At 40.8% G+C, this 25,234-nt stretch overlaps 1 protein-coding gene across 1 annotated transcript in view; it reads left to right on the top strand.

Annotated features, from left to right (window-relative positions):
* The window catches only part of ncana (neurocan a), a 115,551-nt gene that overhangs the window by 12,558 nt on the left and 77,759 nt on the right, over positions 1-25,234 (top strand). Inside the window, exon 2 of the mRNA XM_067452866.1 lies at positions 14,677-14,744. Within this exon, the coding sequence (XP_067308967.1) occupies positions 14,678-14,744 (67 nt within the window). The 5' untranslated portion in view covers position 14,677. The remainder of the gene's footprint in view (positions 1-14,676; positions 14,745-25,234) is intronic.

Raw genomic sequence — 25,234 nt, 5'->3', positions numbered from 1 at the left:
CATTTTAATGGCAGTTATTCTTTATTCAAAATTAACACTCTTTGCTCTTTAATGTCGTTTTAATGCTGGTTATTCGTAACATAAGCAATTCAAACAAACAAAATAATCCCTAATATTGTCATATAACACTTTTTTTGAAATCATATAATATATGTCTTGTACGTTATTTAAAAGATGGTATTTTTTTCAGCCTTAAAAAGCTGCGACAGTAGCGTGTGACGCGGCGAGTCTCACCGTCACCGAGTGTGAACTGATATTCATATGCAAAACACAAGAGAATTTTTCTTTTTCTTCCTCGGTTAAGTTTGAGTCTCCTGGTATTCCAGAGGAAACCATGGCAACCAGACAGCCGGTTAACACTGGGATTGGCAGTCCGTTCAGATGCTCAAACACACACAGCTGTAAGTCTTCGATCCGTCTGTCGGTCTCTGGACTCACGGACTCGTAGAGCTTCATTAGTTCGGGTTTCTTGTCTTGTGCTTTTGTTCTGGCTGTGCTGAAGTGATTGGCGATGGACCGGTTACAGCCACGGGCGAGACTTTCATCTGTTTGTTTCTCTGTGAAGATGAACTGCCACCGGCTGAGCTGAGAATCCAAAGCTGGGCTTAATCCATCTGCATTTTATGTTAGGCTATGAATATGAATACAGATATACTGTAAGCACACAAAACGTGCAAAATAAAGCATGGTATCAAATGTTTTCTTTAATTTTGTCTAATTATTTTTCTAATACTGATGGCATATGTTGTTGTTTTCATTAATGCAGTCTTGCATAATTTTCCACATTTAATTTAATAAGGCAATTTATGTAAGAATGGTTCTAAACATTTTAAGAAATGGTTTAAACAAATAAACTGAGAATCATGATTGTTTCGTTTAAATCAGAGATGAATAGATAACGAAGCAATAATGTGTAATTTACTAGAGCGTCTGACACAAAGTTAATTGATGCAGCCTGTATTAAAAAATTAATTAATTTGATTTTAAGAATGAATGATTCAATGACTCACTCATAAAGACTTCACTTGTTTCATTACTGGATGAATCAGTGTTTTTGAACAAATCTTTTGTATGAATGATTCAAAGACTCACTCATAAAGACTTCACTTGTTTCATTACTGGATGAATCAGTTGTATGAATGATTCAAAGACTCACTCATAAAGACTTCTCTTGTTTCATTACTGGATGAATCAGTGTTTTTGAACAAATCTTTTGTATGAATGATTCAAAGACTCACTCATAAAGACTTCACTAGTTTCATTACTGGATGAATCAGATGTATGAATGATTCAAAGACTCACTCATAAAGACTTCTCTTGTTTCATTGCTGGATGAATCAGCTTTTTTGAACAAATCTTTTGTATGAATGATTCAATGACTCACTCATAAAGATAGTTTTTTTATGTTATTTTTATTTGATTATATATTGTTATAGTGTTTATTAATATTTTGAATTAGCTTTTGATTTATATTTTCAGGTTTAATTTAAATATTTTAAGTTTTTAAGTTGTAGTTTAAGACTACAAAATTTACTTCAGTTCATTTCTAATTTTCCATTAACAGTGTGAGCATTGATTATGGTTTGTGTGTGTGTGTGTGTGTGTGTGTGTGTGTGTGTGTGTGTGTGTGTGTGTGTGTGTGTGTGTGTGTGTGTGTGTGTGTGTGTGTGTGTGTTAGGGGTGTGCATTGGCACTGCCTTCACGATTCGATTCGATTACGATTCACTAGGTAACGATTAGATTCAATTCGATTCTACGATGCATTGCGATGCATCAAAATTCTGCTGCACACAAGGCACATTTTTCATCAGTCATGAGGCAATACAAGCAGATATTAAACAACAGATTTTATTGGCTGCAATGTGTCTCCTGTATCTTTGACATAATTATTAAATAAAATAAAATGTAATGAAATAAAATTAAATCAAATGTAATTAAATCAAATTAAATGGTACAGGGTATTGGATATGGCATTTTCAAACAACAACAACCACCCAGGAATAAAAATATTCTGTGCAACAACACACAGTAACCACTTATTACTGTGAATTTTTTTTCAAGTAGTAAAGTAAAGTGCAAACTATTCTCAACAAAACAGCAGCTTAGCAGCTTTAAGACAATGACAATTATATGCCTGTCCTGATCCTACCATCACATCAGCTGCATACAATAAAATATTAAGATGTGAAATACAGTAATGTCGGTAGCTTATACCGGATCTCAATTGTTTTAAGCATGTGGCAAAACCCCCCATTTTCTACCACAGAATAGGGTCATAGATCCTTCGCTATAAACATGCCACCGATCGTGTGATCCTCTTTGCTCTCTCGGAGCTGTGTGGTAATGTTGACATTCATCAATTCTTGGCTGGGATGTGTTGACTTTTTGTGTTGTTGTTGTTGAAGTTAACTCAGTATGCCAACGATCGACATGGTTCGTAAAGTTAGTTGTATTGCCAACGTGCTTAATTTTAGTGTGGCAGATTTTACACACCGCGTAAGACTTGTCTAGTTTCCCATTCACTTCATAAAATCCGAAATGTGCCGCTTTCCAAGCTTTGGGTGCATTTTTAATAACCCGTCTATCGCGGTCATCTCCCTCCGCCTCAGCCATCTTGCTTGTTGTTGTTGTTATTCTCCCGGAACCGGAAGTATTTGAAACTTCACAACTTTATCGTCCGCCAGAAAATAAAGTGACATAATCGATTATGGCACTTTGCCACATCGATGCTGAATCGTTCATGCCCTGCATCGCGATGCATCGCCGAATCGATTATTGTTGACACCCCTAGTGTGTGTTATTCTTCTTAAACTGAATGGAGGCTCCGATGTTGCTCTTTCAGAGCTCAAATCAGTGGACATCTGAAAATATTGTTATTTGAAGTGTGTTGTCTGAGATGGTTCTCCTAAATAGATGTCATGCAGTAAAAGTGAAGATATAAACTGAATGTGGAGCAGCTCAGATCATTTGAAGGGAAACGAGTTCATACTGAGATCTGACTTTTGAGATCTTTTCTAGAGGATATGAGGGTGTTTTTCTCAGGAGATCTCATTGCTGTTTATGTGTGAGATGTGTGGTTTGTCTTTCCTGTGGGCGGTATTGACTCCCACAGATGTTCCTGCGTGTAAATGTCAGTGCTGCTCCAGAACCGGATTAGATTTAGACTGGTTTGAATAGGAAAGCCGCGTCATTCTGATGTGTGTGGGCATGGGAGATGAGAAACGCTTTCATTCATTCTGTCTAACTCTCTCTCTGTCTGTCTGAGCGAGTGAGACAGGACTCTAAATAGAGGCAGAATGTGATAAACTGAAAGAAATGAGAAGGTGTGTGTTTGTTCAAATGCATATATAGCCTGAAGGTCTATATACACTGATCAGGCATAACATTATGACAGGTGAAGTGAGTAACACTGATGATCTCTTCATCACGGCTCCTGTTAGTGGGTGGGATATATTAGGCAGCAAGTGAACATTTTGTCCTCAGAGTTGATGCGTGTGAAGCAGGAGAAATGGGCAAGCGTAAGGATTTGAGCGAGTTTGGCCAGATTGTGACGGCTAGACGACTGGGTCAGAGCATCTCCAAAACTGCAGCTCTTGTGGGCTGTTCCCGGTCTGCAGTGGTCAGTATCTATCAAAAGTGCTCCAAGGAAGGAACAGTGGAGAACCGGCCACAGGGTCATGGGCGGTCATGCGGCTCATTGATGCACGTGGGGAGCGAAGGCTGGCCCGTGGGGTCCGATCAAACAGACGAGCTACTGGAGCTCAAACTGCTCCAGAAGTTAATGCTGGTTCTGATAGAAAGCTGTCAGAATACACAGAGCAGCTCAGTTTGTTGCATATGGGCGGCATAGCTGCTGACCAGTCAGGGTGACCTCTGACCCCTGACCCCGCCGAAAGCACCAACAGTGGCACGTGAGCATCAGAACTGGACCACGGAGCAATGGAAGAAGGTGGCCTGGTCTGAGGAATCACGTGCTCTTTTACATCACGTGGATGGCCGGGTGTGTGTGTGTGTGTGTGGCTTACCTGGGGAACACATGGCCCCAGGATGCACTATGGGAAGAAGGCGAGCCGGCGGAGGCAGTGTGATGCTTTGGCCAATGTTCTGCTGGGAAACCTTGGGTCCTCCATCCATGTGGATGTTACTTTGACACGCTCCACCTACCTAAGCATTGCTGAGACCATGTTCAGACTTTGATGGAAACGGTATTCTGGTGGCTGTGGCTCTTCCAGCAGGATAATGCTCCTGACACAAAGCACAAATGCTTCAGGAATGGTTTGAGGAGCTCAACGACCAGTTTGAGGCGTTGACTTGGCCTCCAAATTCCCCAGATCTCAATCCAATCAAGCATCTGTGGAATGAGCTGAATAAACAAGTCCTATCCATGGAGGCCCCACCTCACAACTTACAGGACTTAAAGGATCTGCTGCAAACATCTTGATGACAGATACCACAGCACACCTTCAGGGGTCTAGTGGAGTCCATGTCGATATGGGTCAGGGCTGTTTTGGCAGCAAAAGGTGGATCAACACAATATTAGGTCATAATGTTATGCCTGATTGGTGTATATGAAAATGTAGTTTGACTCTGGAGAGTTTGATGGCACTTTGAAAGCTCCTGAGGTGTGTTGTGTTAGAGGTTATTTGTAGTTTTAATGTCTCCGTACCTCTTTGAGTCTGCAGAGGCATTGGAGTGGAGTGAAATGCTCATTAATGCTCATTATTATCTCTCATTATCTTCTCTCAGATGTGCTGATGAGCTGCTCAAGTCCATTAGAGTTACACAGCGGCTGAAAACATCTCAGAGCTAAACTCTTTGACCACATCAGTGAATCTGTGCTCGCGCTCACATTCATCTGCCTCACTTCATACTCACGACATAGAAGTGGACCCTCATATGTGAACGATTTGAAACGGTACAGCCTTTGGCTAGGCTGAGGATGCAATCATCTAATATGGAAAAAGCACAGCATTGCAAACATGCAATATTTTTGTATTGTGTATTTTTATGCATGTGCATCTTTAGCTTTGCAACATCATGCAGTAATTGTGTTTACTAAGGTTGCAATAATCTAAAATAAACCATAAAGAATTATTGGGTAAAATAATCCACTTTATATGGAGAGTGAACCAGTTTATTTTAATAATATTTCTATACTATTATAGTAATTTGTATGTTTTCATTATTCATTTTAATATTAGTTTTAGTAATTTTGTGCTTTTGTCATCAAAAGCATGTAAGATTTTTTGTCAAGTTTTTAAAGCTTTCGTTTATTTATAATTTTAGTAATTCAACTTATTTTATTTCTTTTAGTTGCCAAAGCAACATTTCTAATTTAAATGTTCATTTTTTCATTATTTAATCCAGCTTTATTTTCAGGTAACACTTCTTTTTAAGAAGTCACTTTTTGTTTATAAATACAACACTAGATTTGGTTATTTTACCAACATGTTTCTGTAATGAATGAACTATAAGAAAGGTGTTAAAGTTGTGAAGCACCAAACAGGAATAACGTGTGCTTTAATAAATAAATAAAAATGGATACATACATTAAAATACCTAATAAATGTATTTTGAAGGGCCAAAATATTCACTGAAAAAAGTTTATGGAGTGGTTTCATTTGGTTTGAATTTTAGATTTCAACAGTGACTTTAAAAACAGCCTGGTTTCTCTTTATGATTTATCAGAGTGATTCTGGATATATTGACAACCAAACTAATAAAGGTCACAATTCTGAACATAATGAATAAAAACATAATTTTCTAGAGGTTCTGACAAAATGTTAATTGCTGCATTTAAAAATGTTTAATCTGAATTAATTGTTTACAAAAATCAGTTTGAGTGAATGATTCAAAGACCCACTCATAAAGACTTCACTTGTTTCATTACTGGATGAATCAGTGTTTTTGAATGAATCTCTTGAGTGAATGATTCAATGACTCACTCATAAAGACTTCACTTGTTTCATTACTGGATGAATCAGTGTTTTTGAACAAATCTCTAGAATTAATGATTCAATGACTCACTCATAAGGACTTCACTTGTTTCATTACTGGATGAATCAGTGTTTATGAACGAATCTCTTGAATGAATGATTCAATGACTCACTCATAAAGACTTCACTTGTTTCATTACTGGATGAATCAGTGTTTTTGAACAAATCTCTTGAGTGAATGATTCACTGAATCACTCATAAAGACTTCACTTGTTTCATTACTGGATGAATCAGTGTTTTTGAACAAATCTCTTGAGTGAATGATTCAATGACTCACTCATAAAGACTTCACTTGTTTCATTACTGGATGAATCAGCGTTTTTGAACAAATCTCTTGAGTGAATGATTCAATGACTCACTCATAAAGACTTCACTTGTTTCATTACTGGTTGAATCAGTGTTTTTGAGCTAATCTCTAGAATGAATGATTCAATGACTCACTCATAAAGACTTCACTTGTTTCATTACTGGATGAATCAGTGTTTTTGAACGAATCTCTAGAATGAATGATTCAATGACTCACTCATAAAGACTTCACTTGTTTCATTACTGGTTGAATCAGTGTTTTTGAGCTAATCTCTAGAATGAATGATTCAATGACTCACTCATAAAGACTTCACTTGTTTCATTACTGGATGAATCAGTGTTTTTGAACGAATCTCTAGAATGAATGATTCAATGACTCACTCATAAAGACTTCACTTGTTTCATTACTGGATGAATCAGTGTTTTTGAACGAATCTCTAGAATGAATGATTCAATGACTCACTCATAAAGACTTCACTTGTTTCATTACTGGATGAATCAGTGTTTTTGAGCTAATCTCTAGAATGAATGATTCAATGACAAACTCGTCAATTTTCGCCACCTACTTGCATAATGATGCAAACGAGTATAATCATTCGAATATAATCATTATTAGCAGATTTTCTCTATATTGATCACTACTGTAGATATCAGTGTTTATATCCCAACTATAAACTTCTATCCCAGTACTTCTGTGATTAATCTGAATTATTATTCTTATTCTGTCTGGTTGAAAAGAAGCTGTTTAATATGCTCAAACACAGATCTGAATGTTTTGGTTTGAAATTTGTTGCGAATTGTTGTCACGAATCACTTCTGCCCTCATTCCTTCAGACATCCAGCACTGAGTCTGGACTCACAAAAACCAATCAAACACCAACAGCAAAGTACCATCAACAGCCAATTACTGCAGCCGACACACACACACACACACACACACACACCGGCCGCAGCATCCAGAAGACACCGACCGCATCAGTGTCAGCCGCGTCTCTCTTTGAGGAAGTCACACGGGGAGCGAGCCGCTGGCGCTGCGTTTGAGCCGTGGGTGTTTGGATGGAGACGCGGAGGCTGGAAAACACAGAAGCTGATTTAATCAGAAAATGCCAAGTGGAATTAAGAGCCACTGAATTAACCACCAACACGCAAAGAGCCTTTGGGCTTTATATTTGCTTGACAATGACGCTCTGCCTTTGGCTGATGAGAGTTTAACTAGTCTGAGGATTGGATTGTGTTAAAGCAGTCTTTGTTTCATGATGATGACGGACTTAAGAAACTGTCAGTCGTGTCCAAACGCAAACTCACTAATAACTAAAGGCCTTTTTTATATTTCGCTTTAAAGAAGACCTTTATGCCCTATATAAAGTCTTGATTTTGATTTCAGAGCAGGTTTTCCTGCTTGAATGTTGATTATTTCCTCATATTCTCCATTGCTGCAGCTCCTCTCTTCTCAGTCTGTCATTAACGCTCTGTTTAGTTCCTGTCTCTATGTCCCGCCTTCTGAAAAGCACAATGGGCTCTGATTGGTCAGCTGGAGCAGTGTGTTGTGATTGGTTAATTGCTTCCAGCATGTTTGGGAAATGTCCCGCCCCTTTCCATAACCGTTAGTTTTAACCATAGAGTAAAAAAAGATTGACGGCACACGTCACTTTCCTCCGCCATTGTTCAAATATGGCACTGACGTCTGGAGTCTGCAGTTGTGAGCGTGAAGTTGAGCCACGATATCATGAGAAATATATATACTTTTTGTGAAATAAACAGTTTGTAACAAAATGTAGAGATTAAAGTTAAAGCTCCAATCGCCTCCCGATGTTCCCGATAAATGTCCATTAGTGCCTCAGTGACGACATCGCTCAGAGAGGCTGTCAAACCCAGCTGTCTATCATAACGTCACACCCACGTTTATAAAGCATCAAATAACTAAAACCAAACTTATTTAAAGCAGCACTAGGTAACTTTTCAACCTTCATAATATATTTTTAAGACTCTTGTGATGATAAATCGACTTACAATAGGTTGAATGACACGTCTGCCATAGCCTGATGGGGTCTGTATCGTTTTCAATCGTACTTTTAAACTTCGGGTTTCGGGTAGTAACCCGAGAACAAAAAGAACTACAAAACTCGACTGCTTTACGGCATATACGTCACTTCCACCAACACCCACACTTCCTTACATTCAGACGTGCGAGCCCAACTTTGTTCGTCGGATAATATAGTCATGTCCGAAGCAGCACAGACAAATAAGAAAGAAAAGGTTTTGTTGGAGGAAAGCAATAAGAGGAAACGAAAAAGTGATTAAAGGCCGGACGAGGATCAACATGTGACCAGCGTTTGCTCGTCGGCGTGAGCTGAAGGAGGCGTGCCCGACCGATGCTGTCCTGCTTGTTACGGGGATTACCGACCACTCAAACATTGAACTGAAGTATCATATAGATTCTGGAAAACGCTAACCAATAGACTACTATAATGACGCTGGCTTGTAAACGTGAGCATCGTGATTATTTGGCGTTTTAAAAAAATAAAACCCATGAAATTATATTCATATGACATGCTGAAGCATATGCCACTGACTGTAACGTTACCTGGGATGAAGACATTTCACACGCGCCGCCAGAAGAACTCTAACTCCTCCTGCAGTGTTCAGGGGAACTGTTAGTGCTGCACCGACCCGCGGGACGCTTTTATGAAGTTATTTGGCCCGCACCGCACCACTGTATATATTTTTACAACCCGCCGCGCACCCGCGACCATTAAATAGACATACGGGGTCCGCGGGTTATGAGACGACCCGCACATCACTAGTTCAGGGCTATCAGGGCTGTCATGTCAACAAATGCACACGCGATGGCATCCCCTGATGTAGGAGGACAGATCTTACGACAATAGTTGAGGACATTATTTTACTGTAGGGGGACCCCGAGAGCAAAAGTAGCCAAGTGCGGCTTTAAAGAACGAACACTTGAACTAACAATAGCGTGATAAACACTGCCGAAAATGACAGACACCATTTTTGGAAAAAAATGTGTTTTAGTTTGTCTGTGTCCCCTTAGAGAGCATGGAGAGGGCGGGGTTTATGAGCTATACTGCCTCCTGCCACCTGGGGGCGATGGAGACGCGTTGGCTTCAGTTTTCAGGACTCGTGTGGCAGGCTCGGTTTCAACACACAACTAACCAACTCAGGCCCGCCCCCTTTATTCTGCATATTAATTATTTAAACGAGGAATATTGTGTTGTGTAGAAAGCATCTTACATCTTACTAGTTTGGTTTACTTTGCAGACTATAATTAGCATCTTAAGAACCATCCATAAGTAAAGCTAGTTTTGTTTTTATTTGTCAGTTTATCTGATATATTTGGTTCCACACTAATAGACCAATTTGGAAGAATCGCAAATAAGTGCACAGCAGTGTCAGTGCACAAATGCCCGGGAAAAAATGAAGAAGAGATGATTGCATTGGGACTTATGTTCCATAATCCCATTTATTAACTTATTTTGCCCAATAACTGTACTTCATCAACATATTTATGTGAATGACTTTTATATCACTTTACACAGTTTTCTAGATCATGAAGGTAGCAATATAAATGCTAAAAGTAAAAGTCACAGTGATTTTTGTTTGTTTTTCTGTATCTCTCTCTCTCTCGCTCTCTCTGCTTTTCTGAAAAAATGATATTTAAAATGTCACATTATATTGATTTCATTAACTCTTTTTCATTTTGAAAGTTCCTTTCCGTTCTTCTTCATACGATGCAGATGAAGACGCCTCAAAAAGCAAAACAAAACACTCATTGCATTTATAATCGCATAAAATGACTCAACTGACATTTCCGACAAAATATCACCACAATATCTCAGTTCTATCAGTTTGACATATAACTTGTTTTGCAAGCTGTCAATCAGATGTTTTTATTTGTTGGTAGCTCAGGTATCTTAAAATACCATGGTAGAAATAAAAATAGAAACAACGCACACTCGCACTCACACAAACACACTCACACACGCAAACACCCATACTCACATGCAAACACACTGTCACTCACACTTTCACTCACTCACACAGTTACACTCACTCATACACAAACACACAGTCACACACAAACACAAGCAAACATACTTATGTTCACACATGCACACACACTTTCACAGACTCACACACACACTCATAGAAACAAACGTAATGGATTTCATACCGTACAAACTGTACATCCTATCCCCCTACACTGCCCCTGCCCCTAAACCTACCCATCACACACACACACACACACACACACACACACACACACACACTGCCCCTAAACCTACCCATCACACACACACACACACACACACACTGCCCCTAAACCTACCCATCACAGGAAACATTCTGCATTTTTACTTTCTCAAAAAAACTCCTTCTGTGTGATTTATAAGATGTTTTCCTCATGGGGACCTAAAAATGTCCCCACAAGGACAAGGATTTCGGATATTGCCATCTTTGTGGGGATATTGTCCCCATAACGTAGGGATTACCAAGCCACACACGCACACACACACACACACACACACACACACACACACACACACACACACACACACAGGTTTGTTTCACTATATTAGTGAGGACATTACATAGACTTCCATTGATTGGTTAATGATACTTTCTATCCCCTAACTCAACCCATCACAGAAACATCTGCAAAACAACAGATTTAAATAAAAACATGTTTTGGCCGATTTATAAGCCTTTTTAACTAGTGAGGACCAGTCCAATGTCCTCACTAGTGAGTCATTTTCATATTTTACTATATAAGTGAGGACATTTGTGTCCTCACAAGTATTGCCAAACAAGGAACAGCGCACTCGATCTATATAAAGACACAAATGTATGAACCATAATTTCATGAGAATTTACCTGTTTTTGAGAGAACGGTCATATGAACACAGACACTCAACGATCTTCACTGCAACCCGTCAAAATAAAGGTTCGTTGTAAGGTGAAGAAATTGACAGAATATATTAGGCTACTGTTTTTAGCTACGCTTCCATGTAATAATAATACGCCTCTACTACTAAGAATAATTATTGCTAGATGGCTGCTTATATTTCACTTGATCTTGTTTATAAACAATGTTTAATTTTAAACAGCATACAGCCTTTAAAATAAATTATTTAATTATGATTATCATCATAAATAATAAACTTATTGAATTTTATAATTTTTTTAGAAAAATAGTTAAATAAAATAAAAATAAAAACATTTAGCAAATTTGTCAAGTTTTTATGGTACCGACTGGAATTTTGGTACTGTGACATCCCTGTGGGCTACTATCTCGCTCTGATACATCCCATAAACACACAGTGCTGCTCAGCGTTTGCGTATCATAAATGCTGCAGTTCCTGTGTCGTTATTGTTAAAGTCCCGCTCTTCAATCGGCCTCAGCTGTGTCTCTAGTTACGGCTCTAAATAGCACAGAGTTAAATCACTGCTGAATCTTTAAGGAATTGAAATGCTAAACGCCTGGAGCAGCAGCGAATCGGAGTTTACAGTCAAGAGAAAAGCTGCTCACTCGCTCAGAAACTCATCTGACATTTCAATGCTCAAACTGAGCTGGTGCGCGACCTTCCCATGCCTGTAAATTAGTCTTCAGTCCCTCTTTTATTTGCGTCTTTCTCTCTCTTTCTGGTTCTGTTTGGCTCTCTTCTGTAGGCATGAGCTGGCATATTCTCACCCCCCCCCCCTCTCTCTCTCTCTCTCTCTCTGTCTCTCTCTCTCTCTCTCTCTCTCTCTCTCTCTCTCTCTCTCTCTCTCTCTCTCTCTCTCTCTCTCTCTCTCTCTCTCTCTCTCTCTCTCTCTGTGGAGGTGCTGTTGGCAGAGTGTTTGTGAGCTGTAAGCCGAGTGTCGGGATGCTGGTGCCAGTCTGGAGAGATTAGGGAGCGAGTCCTCGCCGCATGTGACCACTTCACACTGACTGACACCAGATTCACACACCCTTGTGTCTCTGCTGAGGCTCCTCACACTCACAGGCATTACAGCTCCATGATGTTCAGTGCAACAGACAGCTTTCCTCAGATAATTCATCGCTTGGGGGTTTTGGGTTGTCACTAGAGTGTTGCTTAGCAGTTACTATAGATATATATACAGCTACTATAGATACTAAAGACTCTGGATATTTACAAGGGTATTGCTAGCTGTTTGTTAGGGGTTCATAGGTGGCCACTAGGGTGTTGCTAAGCAGTTACTGGGGGGTTCTGTGTGGTTACTAGGGCATTGGTAGGTGGTTAGGAGGTTCTGGTTGCTAGAGTATTCATTAGAAGTTACTAGGGGTTCTGGGTGGTCACTAAGGTGTTGCTAAGCAGTTACTTGGGGGTTCTGGGTGGTTACTAGGGCATTGCTAGGTGGTTGTTAGGGGGTCCTGGTCGCTAGAGTGTTCATTAGAAGTTACTAGGGGTTCTGGGTGGTCACTAGGGTGTTGCTAAGCAATTACTTGGGGTTCTTGGTGGTTACTAGGGCATTGCTAGGTGGTTGTTAGGGGGTTCTGGTCACTAGAGTGTTCATTAGAAGGTACTATGGGCTCTGGGTGGTCACTAGGGTGTTGCTAAGCAGGTACTTGGGAGTTCTGGGTGGTTACTAGGGGATTGCTAGGTGGTTGTTAGAGAGTTCTGGGTGGTCACTAGGGTTTTGCTAACCAGTTACTGAAGGTTCTGGGTGGTCACTAGTGCATTACTAGATGGTTGTTAGAGGGTTCTGGGTGGTCACTAGGGTGTTGCTAAGCAGTTAATGGAGGTTATGTGTGGTCATTAGGATGTTGCTAGGATGTTGTTAAGCAGTTACTAGGGTGTTCTGGGTGGTTACCAGGTGGTTGTTAGGATTTTGTCTAGGTTGTTCAGGGTGGTCACTGGGGGGTTGCTAAGCATTTTCTGGAGGTTATGTGTGGTCACTTCTCACTTGGTTGTTGGTAGGACGTTGAAGTAGTTACTATAGTGTGTTCTGGGGGGGTCATTAGGATGTTGCTAGGATGTTGTTAAGCAGTTACTAGGGTGTTCTGGGTGGTTACTAGGGCATTGCTATTAGATTTTTAGAGGTTCTGAGTTGTATCTAGGGTTGTTGATAAGCAGTTACTAGGGGGTTCTGGTTGGTTGTTAGGGTATTGCTAAGCAGTTACTAAGGGTTTCATGGAGGTCACTTGGGTGTTTCTAGGTGATAACAAGGGGTTCTGGGTTGTAGCTAGGGTGTTACTAAATTATTAGGTAGTACTGGATATTTATTAGGGTATGTTAGGTGGTTATGGGTGTTGCTAAGATGTTGTGTAGCAGTTACTATGGGGTTCTGGGTGGTTACTAGGAAATTACTAGCTGATTGTTAAGGAGTTTTGGATGTTTGCTAGGGTTTTGCCAAGTTACTTAAGCAATTAACATTCTGGGTGATTACTAGGGCATTGCTAGAGGAGTGTTAGGGATTTTGTGTGGTCTCTAGGGTGTTGCTAAGCAGTTATCAAGGATACTGGTTCGTTAGGGCTGGGTGGTTGATAGATGTTATAGTTGGTTGCTAGGGATTTGATAGGAACGTGATAGTGGTATGTGGTAATTTGGGTGATATGAGGGGTTGTTAGGGTGTTGCTAAGCATTTACTGTGGTGTTTCTTTGTAGCTACTAGGCTGTAGCTGGTTTGTGCTGCTGTGTGGGCGACGAATATTGATGTGTATCTGTGTTTCATTACACTTAAAAGAGATGGACTAGAGAGTAATTTTACAGAAGGCAGACATTTCCTGTCTGAGGAGGATTAGAGACGGCGTGAAGGATACTAAAAGACAGACCACCCACAGAGAGAGGGAGAGAGAGAGGGAGCGCTGTAAGGAGAAGTTCAGTAAAACAATGAAAGGATGAAACGGCTGATTACTATTCTGAGAGTGTTTTTGTTGTTGTCTGACGGGTGGCTAGTGCTGGGTGTTACAAAAAACATTCTTTACCATATGCATTAATATTCATATTCTCCATCTCCTTTATAAAGGACACACAGTCTGTCTAATAAACCTCTGTTTGTCATTTCCCATCCGCATGCTGTGTGTGTGTGTGATGACTTCACTAAGTGTTGCGTTTCATCAGGGTACTTTTTGCCTATCTTTTATGATTACTGTAAAATTCAGACATACTACTTCTGTCACATACTGTTATTTTTTTGGCTACTATATAATAGGGAAGTATGTGATTTTGGATGCAGCCAAGGTTTTAATGACAGTATGTCCCAATGCTGTACTATCTTTTGTATCTCCTTTGTCAGTGAAGTACGTGCTTTTAATGTGTAGAATAGCTATGGGAATTGCGATGCAGCCAGTGTTTTTTTTTTATAATTCTCACTGTTCTCTCCTTCTTTGTCTTTTCTCTATATATCTCAGGATGTTGCGTGTCAACGCCGGTGGGCTGCAGGTTCTAGCGGTTCTGCTGGTGCTTTCAGCGGACTGTGGTGAGTTCTGGTTTGCTCTTTCTCTCTCAACAGCATTCAAAAGTAATGGGCCGCTCACACAGGACATGTTCTCGCATTCAAAAACAACATGTGGCGTCAACAGATAGACTGGGTAAACCCAACCTGATCTGTTGGCGATTTGATTTTGCCCTGCAGCTCAGTCTGGAAACCTGTACATTAATTTCTACTGCTTCTGTTACACTTTTACGGGAACCAATCACAGACTGGCTTATCCACCTGGCGCGCTATTGGCGGGTATAACGCGATGACGGATAGAGAATTAATGGTTTGTTCCCCGTTGATCACGCCTCTTGTGGTCTGATTGGTTGAAGGACTATCCAATTGTGTACGGAGTCATTTAAACTATGCCCATTGATCACGCCTCGTGTGCAGGAGAAAATACAGAGCAGACTCCCCAAAGCAATGTTCAATCTTAAATTGAGCTTGGTCTGGTGATAGCCAGACAAATCAACAGACGCTCCAGTCATAAACCTGAATAACTTTATTTTTGGTACCGATAATTATTTATATCTCAAAAGCCGATAACCAATATATTGGCCGATATATTATATACAGTGGGGCAAAAAAGTATTTATCAGCCACCAATTGTGCAAGTTCTCCCACTTAAAAAGACGAGAGAGGCCTGTAATTTTCATTATAGGTACACTTCAACTATGACAGAAAATCACATTGTCTGATTGTCAGAAGAATTTATTTGCAAATTATGGTGGAAAATAAGTATTTGGTCAATCACAAAAGTTAATCTCAATACTTTGTTTCATACCCTTTCTTGGCAATGACAGGTCAAACGTTTTCTGTAAGTCTCCACAAGTTTTTTACACACTGTTGCTGGTAGTTTGGCAGATCTCCTCTAGAGCAGCGATGTTTTGGGCTGTCAGATTTTCTATGGGGTTAAGATCTGGAGACTGGCTAGGCCACTGCAGGACCTTGAAATGCTTCTTACAAAGCCACTCCTTCGTTGCCCGGGCGGTGTGTTTGGGATCATTGTCATCCTGAAAGACCCAGCCACGTTTCATCTTCAATGCCCTTGATGGAAGGATTTTAAGGTTTTGCTCCAAATCTCACGATACATGGCCCCATTCATTCTTTCCTTTACACGGATGAGTCGTCCTGGTCCCTTTGCAGAAAAACAGCCCCAAAGCATGCACTCTAAAAAATGCTGGGTTGTTTTAACCCAATGTTGGGTTAAATATTTGCTTAAGACAACCCAATCCCTGGGTTAAAACAACCCAATTGCTGGGTTAGTCCATATTTGACCCAACATTGGGTTGTTTTTGCCCAGAATTTTTTAGAGTGTGATGTTTCCACCCTCATGCTTCACAGCAGGTATGGTGCAACTCAGCATTCTTTCTCCTCCAAACACGACAAGTTGAGTTTTTACCAAAAAGTTCTCTTTTGGTTTCATCTGACCATATGACATTCTCCCAATCCTCTTCTGGATCATCCAAATGCTCTCTAGCAAACTTCAGACAGGGGGACAAGGGGACACGTCTGGCACTGCAGGATTTGAGTGCCTGATGGTGTAGTGTGTTACTGATGGTAGCCTTTGTTACTTTTGTCCCAGCTCTCTGCAAGTCATTCACTATGTCCCCTGTGTGGTTCTGGGATTTTTGCTCAGCGTTCTTGTGATCATTTTGACATTAGAATTAACATGGTTACTCACATGTTGTGGCATTACTGTCGAGTTCATATCGTAAAAGTCTGTTTGCAAAGCCTGTTCCCAAATTGCGACAGATTTACCAATGAATCCACAGTGAAATGTACAGAATACAAATAAATAATGCTTGACTGAGACATTCACATTGATGAAAATAAATAAGCACATTCGTAGCATTAGGTTAATTGGGAAAGTAAAGTTAATTGTGGTCTGTTCGTCTCTTCTCGTCATCTCACTAACACGCCGGTGGGCGGGGCCAAAGATGGAATGATGATATAGGCGTTGATCTTCTTCTGCAGAGGCGGTCTTTCAACATCTATGAGCCGTTCGCTGGGTTTGGTTACAATAAAAGCTGTTTTTGGACTAAACTGACAGGAAATTCTTAAAGTATGAAGATAAATGTCAAAAGCTCGGGGAAAATTTAATTTCTCAGTCCATGACCACTTTAACAGAAATGTTTTTGATCGTTTTATTAAACAATAAAAACCTGTACCACAATCGGAAACATCAGTGTACATATTGAAAGACAAAATATGTGATGCCAAATATTGCTGATGAATGCATCTGACTAGTGTTTGGAACAACACACACAGACACAAAACACACAAACACACACTCGGTTACGACCCGTCTGCAGATGCCGAACTGTGCGCTGATTCTTTGTGCTCATGCTGAATATCTCAGTCAGGCCTGACCGCACGTAACCGACCCGACACCTCAGCGAAAGCCCTCCTACCGCTTAACCGGATCAGAGTGTGTGTGAGCGAACACAGAATGCTTCATAGGCCAAATGTTTTCTCTGGCAGCTTCAGTTTCATTAGGCTCTTTAGCGATGGGTGGCCGCTTTGAAGGATGATGGGAAATCACTCCCTCCTGCCAGGACGATTTACGACCCCTGTACATTCAGACCTGGCCTCTTTAGAGCGGACGTCCGGATTTATCAGAGCTGCTAGATTTACTGAGAGCCTACAGCGTTAGTGATAAAACTTCCATCTGTGGAAGAAAATGATGTTTTCAAGCAAATGCAACGTTGAACCCCTAACTCAGAATCAGTTTATTGTAAGACTTTCCAATAAGGTGTTATTTGTTAACATTATATTATAAAATACTAGTTAATAAAATTGTTCATGTTAGTTTACAGTGCATTGTTAACTTTTGAACTAAAACAATCTATTAGTTAATGCTATTAACAATAATGAATGTTGAAGTTTTGTTCATAAGAAGTTTTTTTTGTTGTTGTCTTCACAAAACAAGAAGTATGTCAACATGTCCATCTTGATGAGTATCCAAGCAGACATAGTCTGAATATGCCTTAAAGGTGCACTATGCAACTTTCCGTCCACTGGAGGGCGCCTATTCAAAACAAATGCGTAGTTTGATGACGCAAAGTGTGAGCGCAGCATCTTGGGACACGTGGTCTTCACCTCACAGCCGCTGGAAAATAGGACTCGGGCCGAAATCACGTTCATGCATGCGGTTATTAACGTTACTGTAGTGAAGCAGAGCAGGACCGAGTGTTGAGGAGCTGAGCACGGCCGCTGGAGCGATTGGTTATTAACGTTACTGTAGTGAAGCAGAGCAGGACCGAGTGTTGAGGAGCTGAGCACGGCGGCTGGAGCGATTGGTTATTAACGTTACTGTAGTGAAGCAGAGCAGGAGTGAGTGTTGAGGAGCTGAGCACGGCTGCTGGAGCGATTGGTTATTAACGTTACTGTAGAGAAGCAGAGCAGGACCGAGTGTTGTGGAGCTGAGCACGGCCGCTGGAGCGATTGGTTATTAACGTTACTGTAGAGAAGCAGAGCAGGAGCGAGTGTTGAGGAGCTGAGCACGGCCGCTGGAGCGATTGGTTATTAACGTTACTGTAGTGAAGCAGAGCAGGAGCGAGTGTTGAGGAGCTGAGCACGGCGGCTGGAGCGATTGGTTATTAACGTTACTGTAGAGAAGCAGAGCAGGAGCGAGTGTTGAGGAGCTGAGCACGGCCGCTGGAGCGATTGGTTATTAACGTTACTGTAGTGAAGCAGAGCAGGAGTGAGTGTTGAGGTGCTGAGCACGGCTGCTGGAGCGATTGGTTATTAACGTTACTGTAGTGAAGCAGAGCAGGAGCGAGTGTTGAGGAGCTGAGCACGGCCGCTGGAGCGATTGGTTATTAACGTTACTGTAGTGAAGCAGAGCAGGAGCGAGTGTTGAGGAGCTGAGCACGGCCGCTGGAGCGATTGGTTATTAACGTTACTGTAGTGAAGCAGAGCAGGAGCGAGTGTTGAGGAGCTGAGCACAGCTGCTGGAGCGATTGGTTATTAACGTTACTGTAGTAAAGCAGAGCAGGAGCGAGTGTTGAGGAGCTGAGCACGGCTGCTGGAGCGATTGGTTATTAACGTTACTGTAGTGAAGCAGAGCAGGAGCGAGTGTTGAGGAGCTGAGCACGGCCGCTGGAGCGATTGGTTATTAACGTTACTGTAGTGAAGCAGAGCAGGACCGAGTGTTGTGGAGCTGAGCACGGCCGCTGGAGCGATTGGTTATTAACGTTACTGTAGTGAAGCAGAGCAGGACCGAGTGTTGAGGAGCTGAGCACGGCCGCTGGAGCGATTGGTTATTAACGTTACTGTAGTGTAAAGCAGAGCAGGACCGAGTGTTGAGGAGCTGAGCACGGCCGCTGGAGCGATTGGTTATTAACGTTACTGTAGTCTAAAGCAGAGCAGGACCGAGTGTTGTGGAGCTGAGCACGGCTGCTGGAGCGATTGGTTATTAACGTTACTGTAGTGAAGCAGAGCAGGACCGAGTGTTGAGGAGCTGAGCACGGGCGCTGGAGCGATTGGTTATTAACGTTACTGTAGTGAAGCAGAGCAGGACCGAGTGTTGAGGAGCTGAGCACGGCCGCTGGAGCGATTGGTTATTAACGTTACTGTAGTGAAGCAGAGCAGGACCAAGTGTTGAGGAGCTGAGCACGGCCGCTGGAGCGATTGTTAAACAAATACCCGCCTTGCGAACACCGGGACTTTTATTATGACGGGACGGGACACAGTCGCCGGGCGCCTGCACTGATCCGCTCTTCCGGTTATGATTATGAGGTAAAGCAGCTCTGTTTATCATATTAGATACATTTAAGTGTGTTTAAAATGATGTTATGACGTTCCTCTGTGCGTTCACTTGTTCACACTGCTAAGAGTAAAGCGCTCCTGCCGAGTAAAACCCGAAACCGAGGGTAGCGCAGATATGACGCGATTGAAAGGCGACTCGCTCAAACGCTATGCTGAAACGTCCCGGTCCTTAGTTAAAATAGCAATTTTCTCACAATTTACAAATAGTTGGAAACATCTGGGATATTGTAAATACTCAACTGAACAAAATATATAACACCGGCCTAGTGGTTTTTGGATATTTTACTGCAAAAATACTACATAGTGCACCTTTAAGTGAACTGTATATTACAGTTGAGAAAGACGAGCATATCCGTTGATTAGGTCTTAAAGCGGCAGCAACCTTTACTCTGTTTCATGTCAAACAAAAGATAAGGAAATCACTCACTGCTCTTGATTGATTAGCTTTTTAAGTTTAATAAGTATTAATCTTTAATTTAAACAGTTAAATATGCAGTTATTTTACATTTGATTACTTTTTATTAAATGTCTGTACCTTTCTGCAGACGAGTAGGCTTGTATAGTGTATTATTTAATGTAGGCTACACATGAGTGAAGGCAAGTTAAACATTTTAGTTTGAATTTAATTTTATACTGTGCGTTGTTGCAATGTGCTAAATAAGTTTATGCATAATTTGTAATTGATTTATTATTTGAAACTTTATTATTAATTTATGCAATTGCAATACCTTGATTTTTAGTAAATTTACAAAGTCATAGCAATAAATGCAATGGTTACTATTGGTAACAATTACTAATAATTGGCATACTTTCTTTCGGTTTTCGGCCTTGGTTTCCTCTTTTTCGGTTTTCGTTTTCGGCCAATGATTTTTATTTCGGTGCATCCCTAGTAATAAACATGTCGAAGAAGATAGCAAGATATTGTGGAAGAACACAGTCGCTGCATAAGCTTCCTTCAGATCATAATATTAGGAATGTGAGATACTTCATTTATTATTAATGAAGATCCAGATCATGTGGGGAAGACATGTACGTGTGTTCGCTTCATTTAACTGTGGAATCGATTGTAAACAAGTCTCAGGTCCAGCTGGATTTGCAGACATATTGAGATTAAAACACAATGCTGTGCTTCTATATTGGATCCTACAGGAATAGTGCAACACACTTATGTGAGTAAAACGTGTTTTTTATATGTAATAGTAGTCCCGGGGCTGTGTGTTTTCCAGACGGGCTACCAAAACGTAAGCCTGTAAACGTGAATCTCAAATAGTGAAATAATATTCCTTTCTTGATCTGGGTCCACGTGCGTGTGTGTTTGTGTGTGTGTGTGTTTGTGCTCGGTTCACGCTTATATCCACCGATCCTGCGGGGCCGTGTAATACAGAAATTATATTCCAATCAATCGCAGGTGGATGAAAAATAAATAATTGTGTTTGTTTGATAAAGACGTTTATGAGTCCTGTGAGAGAATCATCCCGGTTGCCGCTTTCAGAACAATCCCTCCCTCGTGAACTGAACTGACAGCGGAGATGAAGCTCATTAAATATGCACATGTTATCCAATCCTAGCCGTGGGCGTTTACTTCCAAGTCTCCAGTGACACGCCCATCAAAACCCAGCTTTCAGGAGAGAGCCTCAAAACCCCGGTAGAAAATAGCCTATTACTTATTAGTTAGGATGTTTCTGAATGTAAAAACCACACACATGTCATTAGTTGACCTCAAACATTTTTAAAAAGCCAGTTCATGACACCTGTAAATGTTAACCTGACCTGGCCCCTGATTTGTTCACTCAATAGTGACCTCAGACATTCCTTCATGGCATTTATATGTTGTAGTTTTTCCAGCGAAATGTATTAATTTACTGTTATCTTTAAGCCATATGTAGAGATCAGAATATCACAGAGGCTTTGTAAACCGCCCACATCTCTTCAGCATAATGGCAGAGCGGTTCACACAGACAGACGACGCTCAGATTCTCCTCAGGAACTGCTCAGGTTCAGTTTATTATAGACAAGACTAGTGTGTTGAAGAACAGAGTTCAGTTACACACTCTCACACAAACGCACACACACTCGTGAGAGAGATGTGTGTGCTCACACCATGGCTCACACACACATACTCGCATATGCACACACGCACTCACACACACATACACTCGTTCCCACACAACACAAGCACACACTCACATACACACGCACACACTCACACGCATACATACATACATACAATCACACACACACGCACACACTATGTTGGATTGCCATGGAAGTGTGTGTGTGTGTGTGTGTGTGAGAGAGAGAGAGAGAGAGAGAGAGAGAGAGAGAGAGAGAGAGAGAGAGAGAGAGAGAGAGAGAAATGATAGAGAGATGACAGGTGGAAAATAATTCTATCCTTACTTTGCAATAAAGTGCCACATTTGTTCACACACACTCTTCTCTTCTCCTCTTACATCTGTCTTGCGGTCGGTCTGCTCCCTACATAGGCAGCTCCCTTCTAAGGCAGCATCCTGACTTTATGAGCTGCTGAACTACCTCTGCAATGCCACACAAATAACGTTCCACAATAAGTGTAAAGATGCACAGAAATTGCAAATATTGTGCCGTTTTTATTGGTGCTTCTTGGCAGCTGAAATATAAGTGTGTTAAAGGGATAGTTCACACAAAAATAAAACTTATCCCATGATTTACTCGCCCTCAAGCCATCCCAGGTGTTTATGACTTTATTCTTTCAGCCGTCGGAGTTATATTAAATAATATCCTGGCTCTTCCCAGCTTTATAATGTGAGTGAGTGGTGCAAATCAGAAATCAAATCCATTCATCATAATCCATTTATCCATCATGAAAGACTCCACTGGGTTAATAAAGGCCTTCTGAAGCAAAGTCATATTATTATTATTTTATATACTATTATAGTATTAATTAATATTTGGAATTACATTTTCATTTTAATTTTAGTTTAAGTTTTAGAGACTTTGTTACAGTATGTGATTTTGCCATTTTTATTCGTTTTTTTATATAATTTTTTTTTAGCTTTTTTAGGGTTTTTTATATTATTTTTTTATTACTATTATGGTATTTATTCATTTTGGAATTATATTTTCAGTTTTAATTTTTAATTTAAAAATTGTTTTAGGGGGGGTGAAATGCTGTTTCATGCATACTGAGCTTTTTACACTGTTAAAGACTTGGATTCCCATCCTAAACATAGACAAAGTTTCAAAAACTAATGTTGGACGTTTGATGGAGTATTTCTGTGTCAAAAATACTCCTTCCGGTTTCTCACAAGTTTCAGAGAGTTTTTTTCGAGTATGGCTCGGCTTGATGTCAACAGAGCGGAAGGTCCTTGTATGGGCTGTACGGGCTCTTCTCCCGGTAGGGTGCGCCCGCGCGTCACTAGCGCGAGAGAGGAAACGCACGCTGTAAACACTGCTCTCAGCTGCAGATCCAGTAGTCCGTGAACACTAATGTCGGTTATAGTCCGCGCCGCGCTCCACTTTATTCCTATGGGTGACGTCGAGCGACTTCAACGCTTCAGCACAGCATTCCGGGAAGGCAGCGCCGCATTTGAACCGATTTGAACGCAGAAATGCTTCAGTCGCATCGCAAAGTGGACCAAGAAGTGTGTTTTTGACGGAGCGGTCCCAGCGATAAAGGTTCGGTCCTGCTTTGGAAGCAGCCGGTGAGTAAAACTGCTTCAAATGTCTGTGCTGTCGGCTATCGTCGCGTGAGTAAACATCAATAAACGACACGATCGCGTGCTTCGTCATTCAAATGCGCTAACGGACTTCATTGCTGTTCTCTGTATAACGTTACACTAGTCTGAGGTGCAAAACCGTTCTGCTTGCTACTAAGGTTTGGTCTCATACAACAGTCCATAAACCGAATCATGTCATGTTGACAGGCCTCTAAATACAGTACATTCCACAGAGACGGACGTCCTGCTGTTGCTGTTTCTATTTCAGCCTCCGAATGGATCATATCTATTAGCTGAGAGAGCGATGGGTTTCTCCACGCTTGAGGACGTCACCGCTTTGTGCACATTCGTCATTCTTTAGCTCCGCCCACACGATACGCCTCCAGCCGCTCGTTTTTTTCCGTAAAGACTCGGTACAGCCGATATTTCTTTTTATAAATATAATAAAACTAAAGACTTTTCGGAGATATGAAGGATGCAATACTACTCTATAGGTACTCAAGATTGACATGAGATTGACTGAAACTGAGTGTTTCACCGCCCCTTTAAAAATAGGGCACAATGCACAATGTACTGTATAAATATGAAGGCATTTTTCGTATTGTTTTTTTTTTTACAGGTGTTTTACCTGTATTTTGAATTACACATTGCATTCATTTGTGTTTTAAGGGTTAACGGAAATTTCCAGTTACCAGTTTATTTATTTTACAGTGTGGTAATTTTCTGCCAGTACATTATCCAGTAATTTTACGGAAATTTCCGTTAACCCTTAAAACACATTCTAATGCAATGTGTAATTTAAAACACAGGTAAAACACCTTCATATTTATACAGTGCACTGTGCCCTATTTTTATGGACTTTTTTTTTTTACGGTGTATTTCAGTAAGTTGGCAAGTTGGTTTTTGATGTAATATTTTTATTTGCTGTGCTCTTTATCTCAGTGAATGTGAATGAGTGTGTGTTTGTGGCCCTGATGGCGGTGCCCGAGCGAGGGCTCCAGAAGGCAGCAGCGGAGCCGCAGTGCTTTGTGTTGTTTCTGATGAACGTTTGGACGGCTGGCGAATGAATCAGATTTAGCGTATCGAGCCGAGCGAGCGCCGTCCTCTCGTCTCTCCTGGTTACGGAGCAGCGGTTGCCATGGTTATGGATGGTGAGGGTTGAGAGGTGTAAACTACTGCAGGTGCTGCTGTGTTTATGTGTGTGTGTGTGTGTGTGTGTGTGTGTGTGTCTGTGGAGCTGGGAAAGGTTATTCAGTTAATGCATTAATCTGTAACCCCCCTCTGGGAGTGTGTGTGTGTAGGTGTGGGTGTGTGTGTGTATGTGTGTGTGTGTGTGTGTGTTACTCAGCTACTGTGTCTGATGGCATCTGATTTATGGAAGCCTCTGGCGGGATTGATTTTGGGAAGTGTGTAAATATGATTATGGGCTGTATCCTTATGTTTGCTATATTGGTGAAACATGTCACCAGCATGTCCAGCATCATCTTTTACCTCAAAATGTACAATATGCACACATATATATTAGTAATATGTCATGATTTTATATATATATATATATATATATATATATATATATATATATATATATATATATATATATATATATATTTATATGCCGTTTACATCTTTTTAGTATTTGTTTTGCAAGATTAGACACTAATACTGGAAAAAAAATAAAAAAAATAAAAAAAAGATTGTAAACATTATGGTACTGATCGTTTAGGGAGGAAATAGGCTTAATTTTATTTATGCAAAATATGATTATTTTAATTTCGTGGTGAATCAGACATGTTTGGTATAATGAGTTACGTCTCATCAGGGAGGAAAATGACCTGCTTTCTGCACAAAGACAAACCCGATAAGGGGGAATTCAAACCATCTAAATGCAGATTTGAGCTTTCATCACTCATATCATAATTCAAACAGTGGGATATACACTCATCCCTGAATCCATACGGACTGGAGGCGCTGCCATTGATTTCCCACACACTCTCCGTTACAGATAGTTCAGGTATGCGCGGA

This window comes from Pseudorasbora parva, chromosome 9 (genome assembly GCF_024679245.1).
Source record: "Pseudorasbora parva isolate DD20220531a chromosome 9, ASM2467924v1, whole genome shotgun sequence".
Classification (NCBI taxonomy): Eukaryota; Metazoa; Chordata; class Actinopteri; order Cypriniformes; family Gobionidae; genus Pseudorasbora; species Pseudorasbora parva.
The sequence above is the reverse complement of the archived record's forward strand: the minus strand, read 5'-3'. Positions and strand labels throughout refer to the sequence as shown.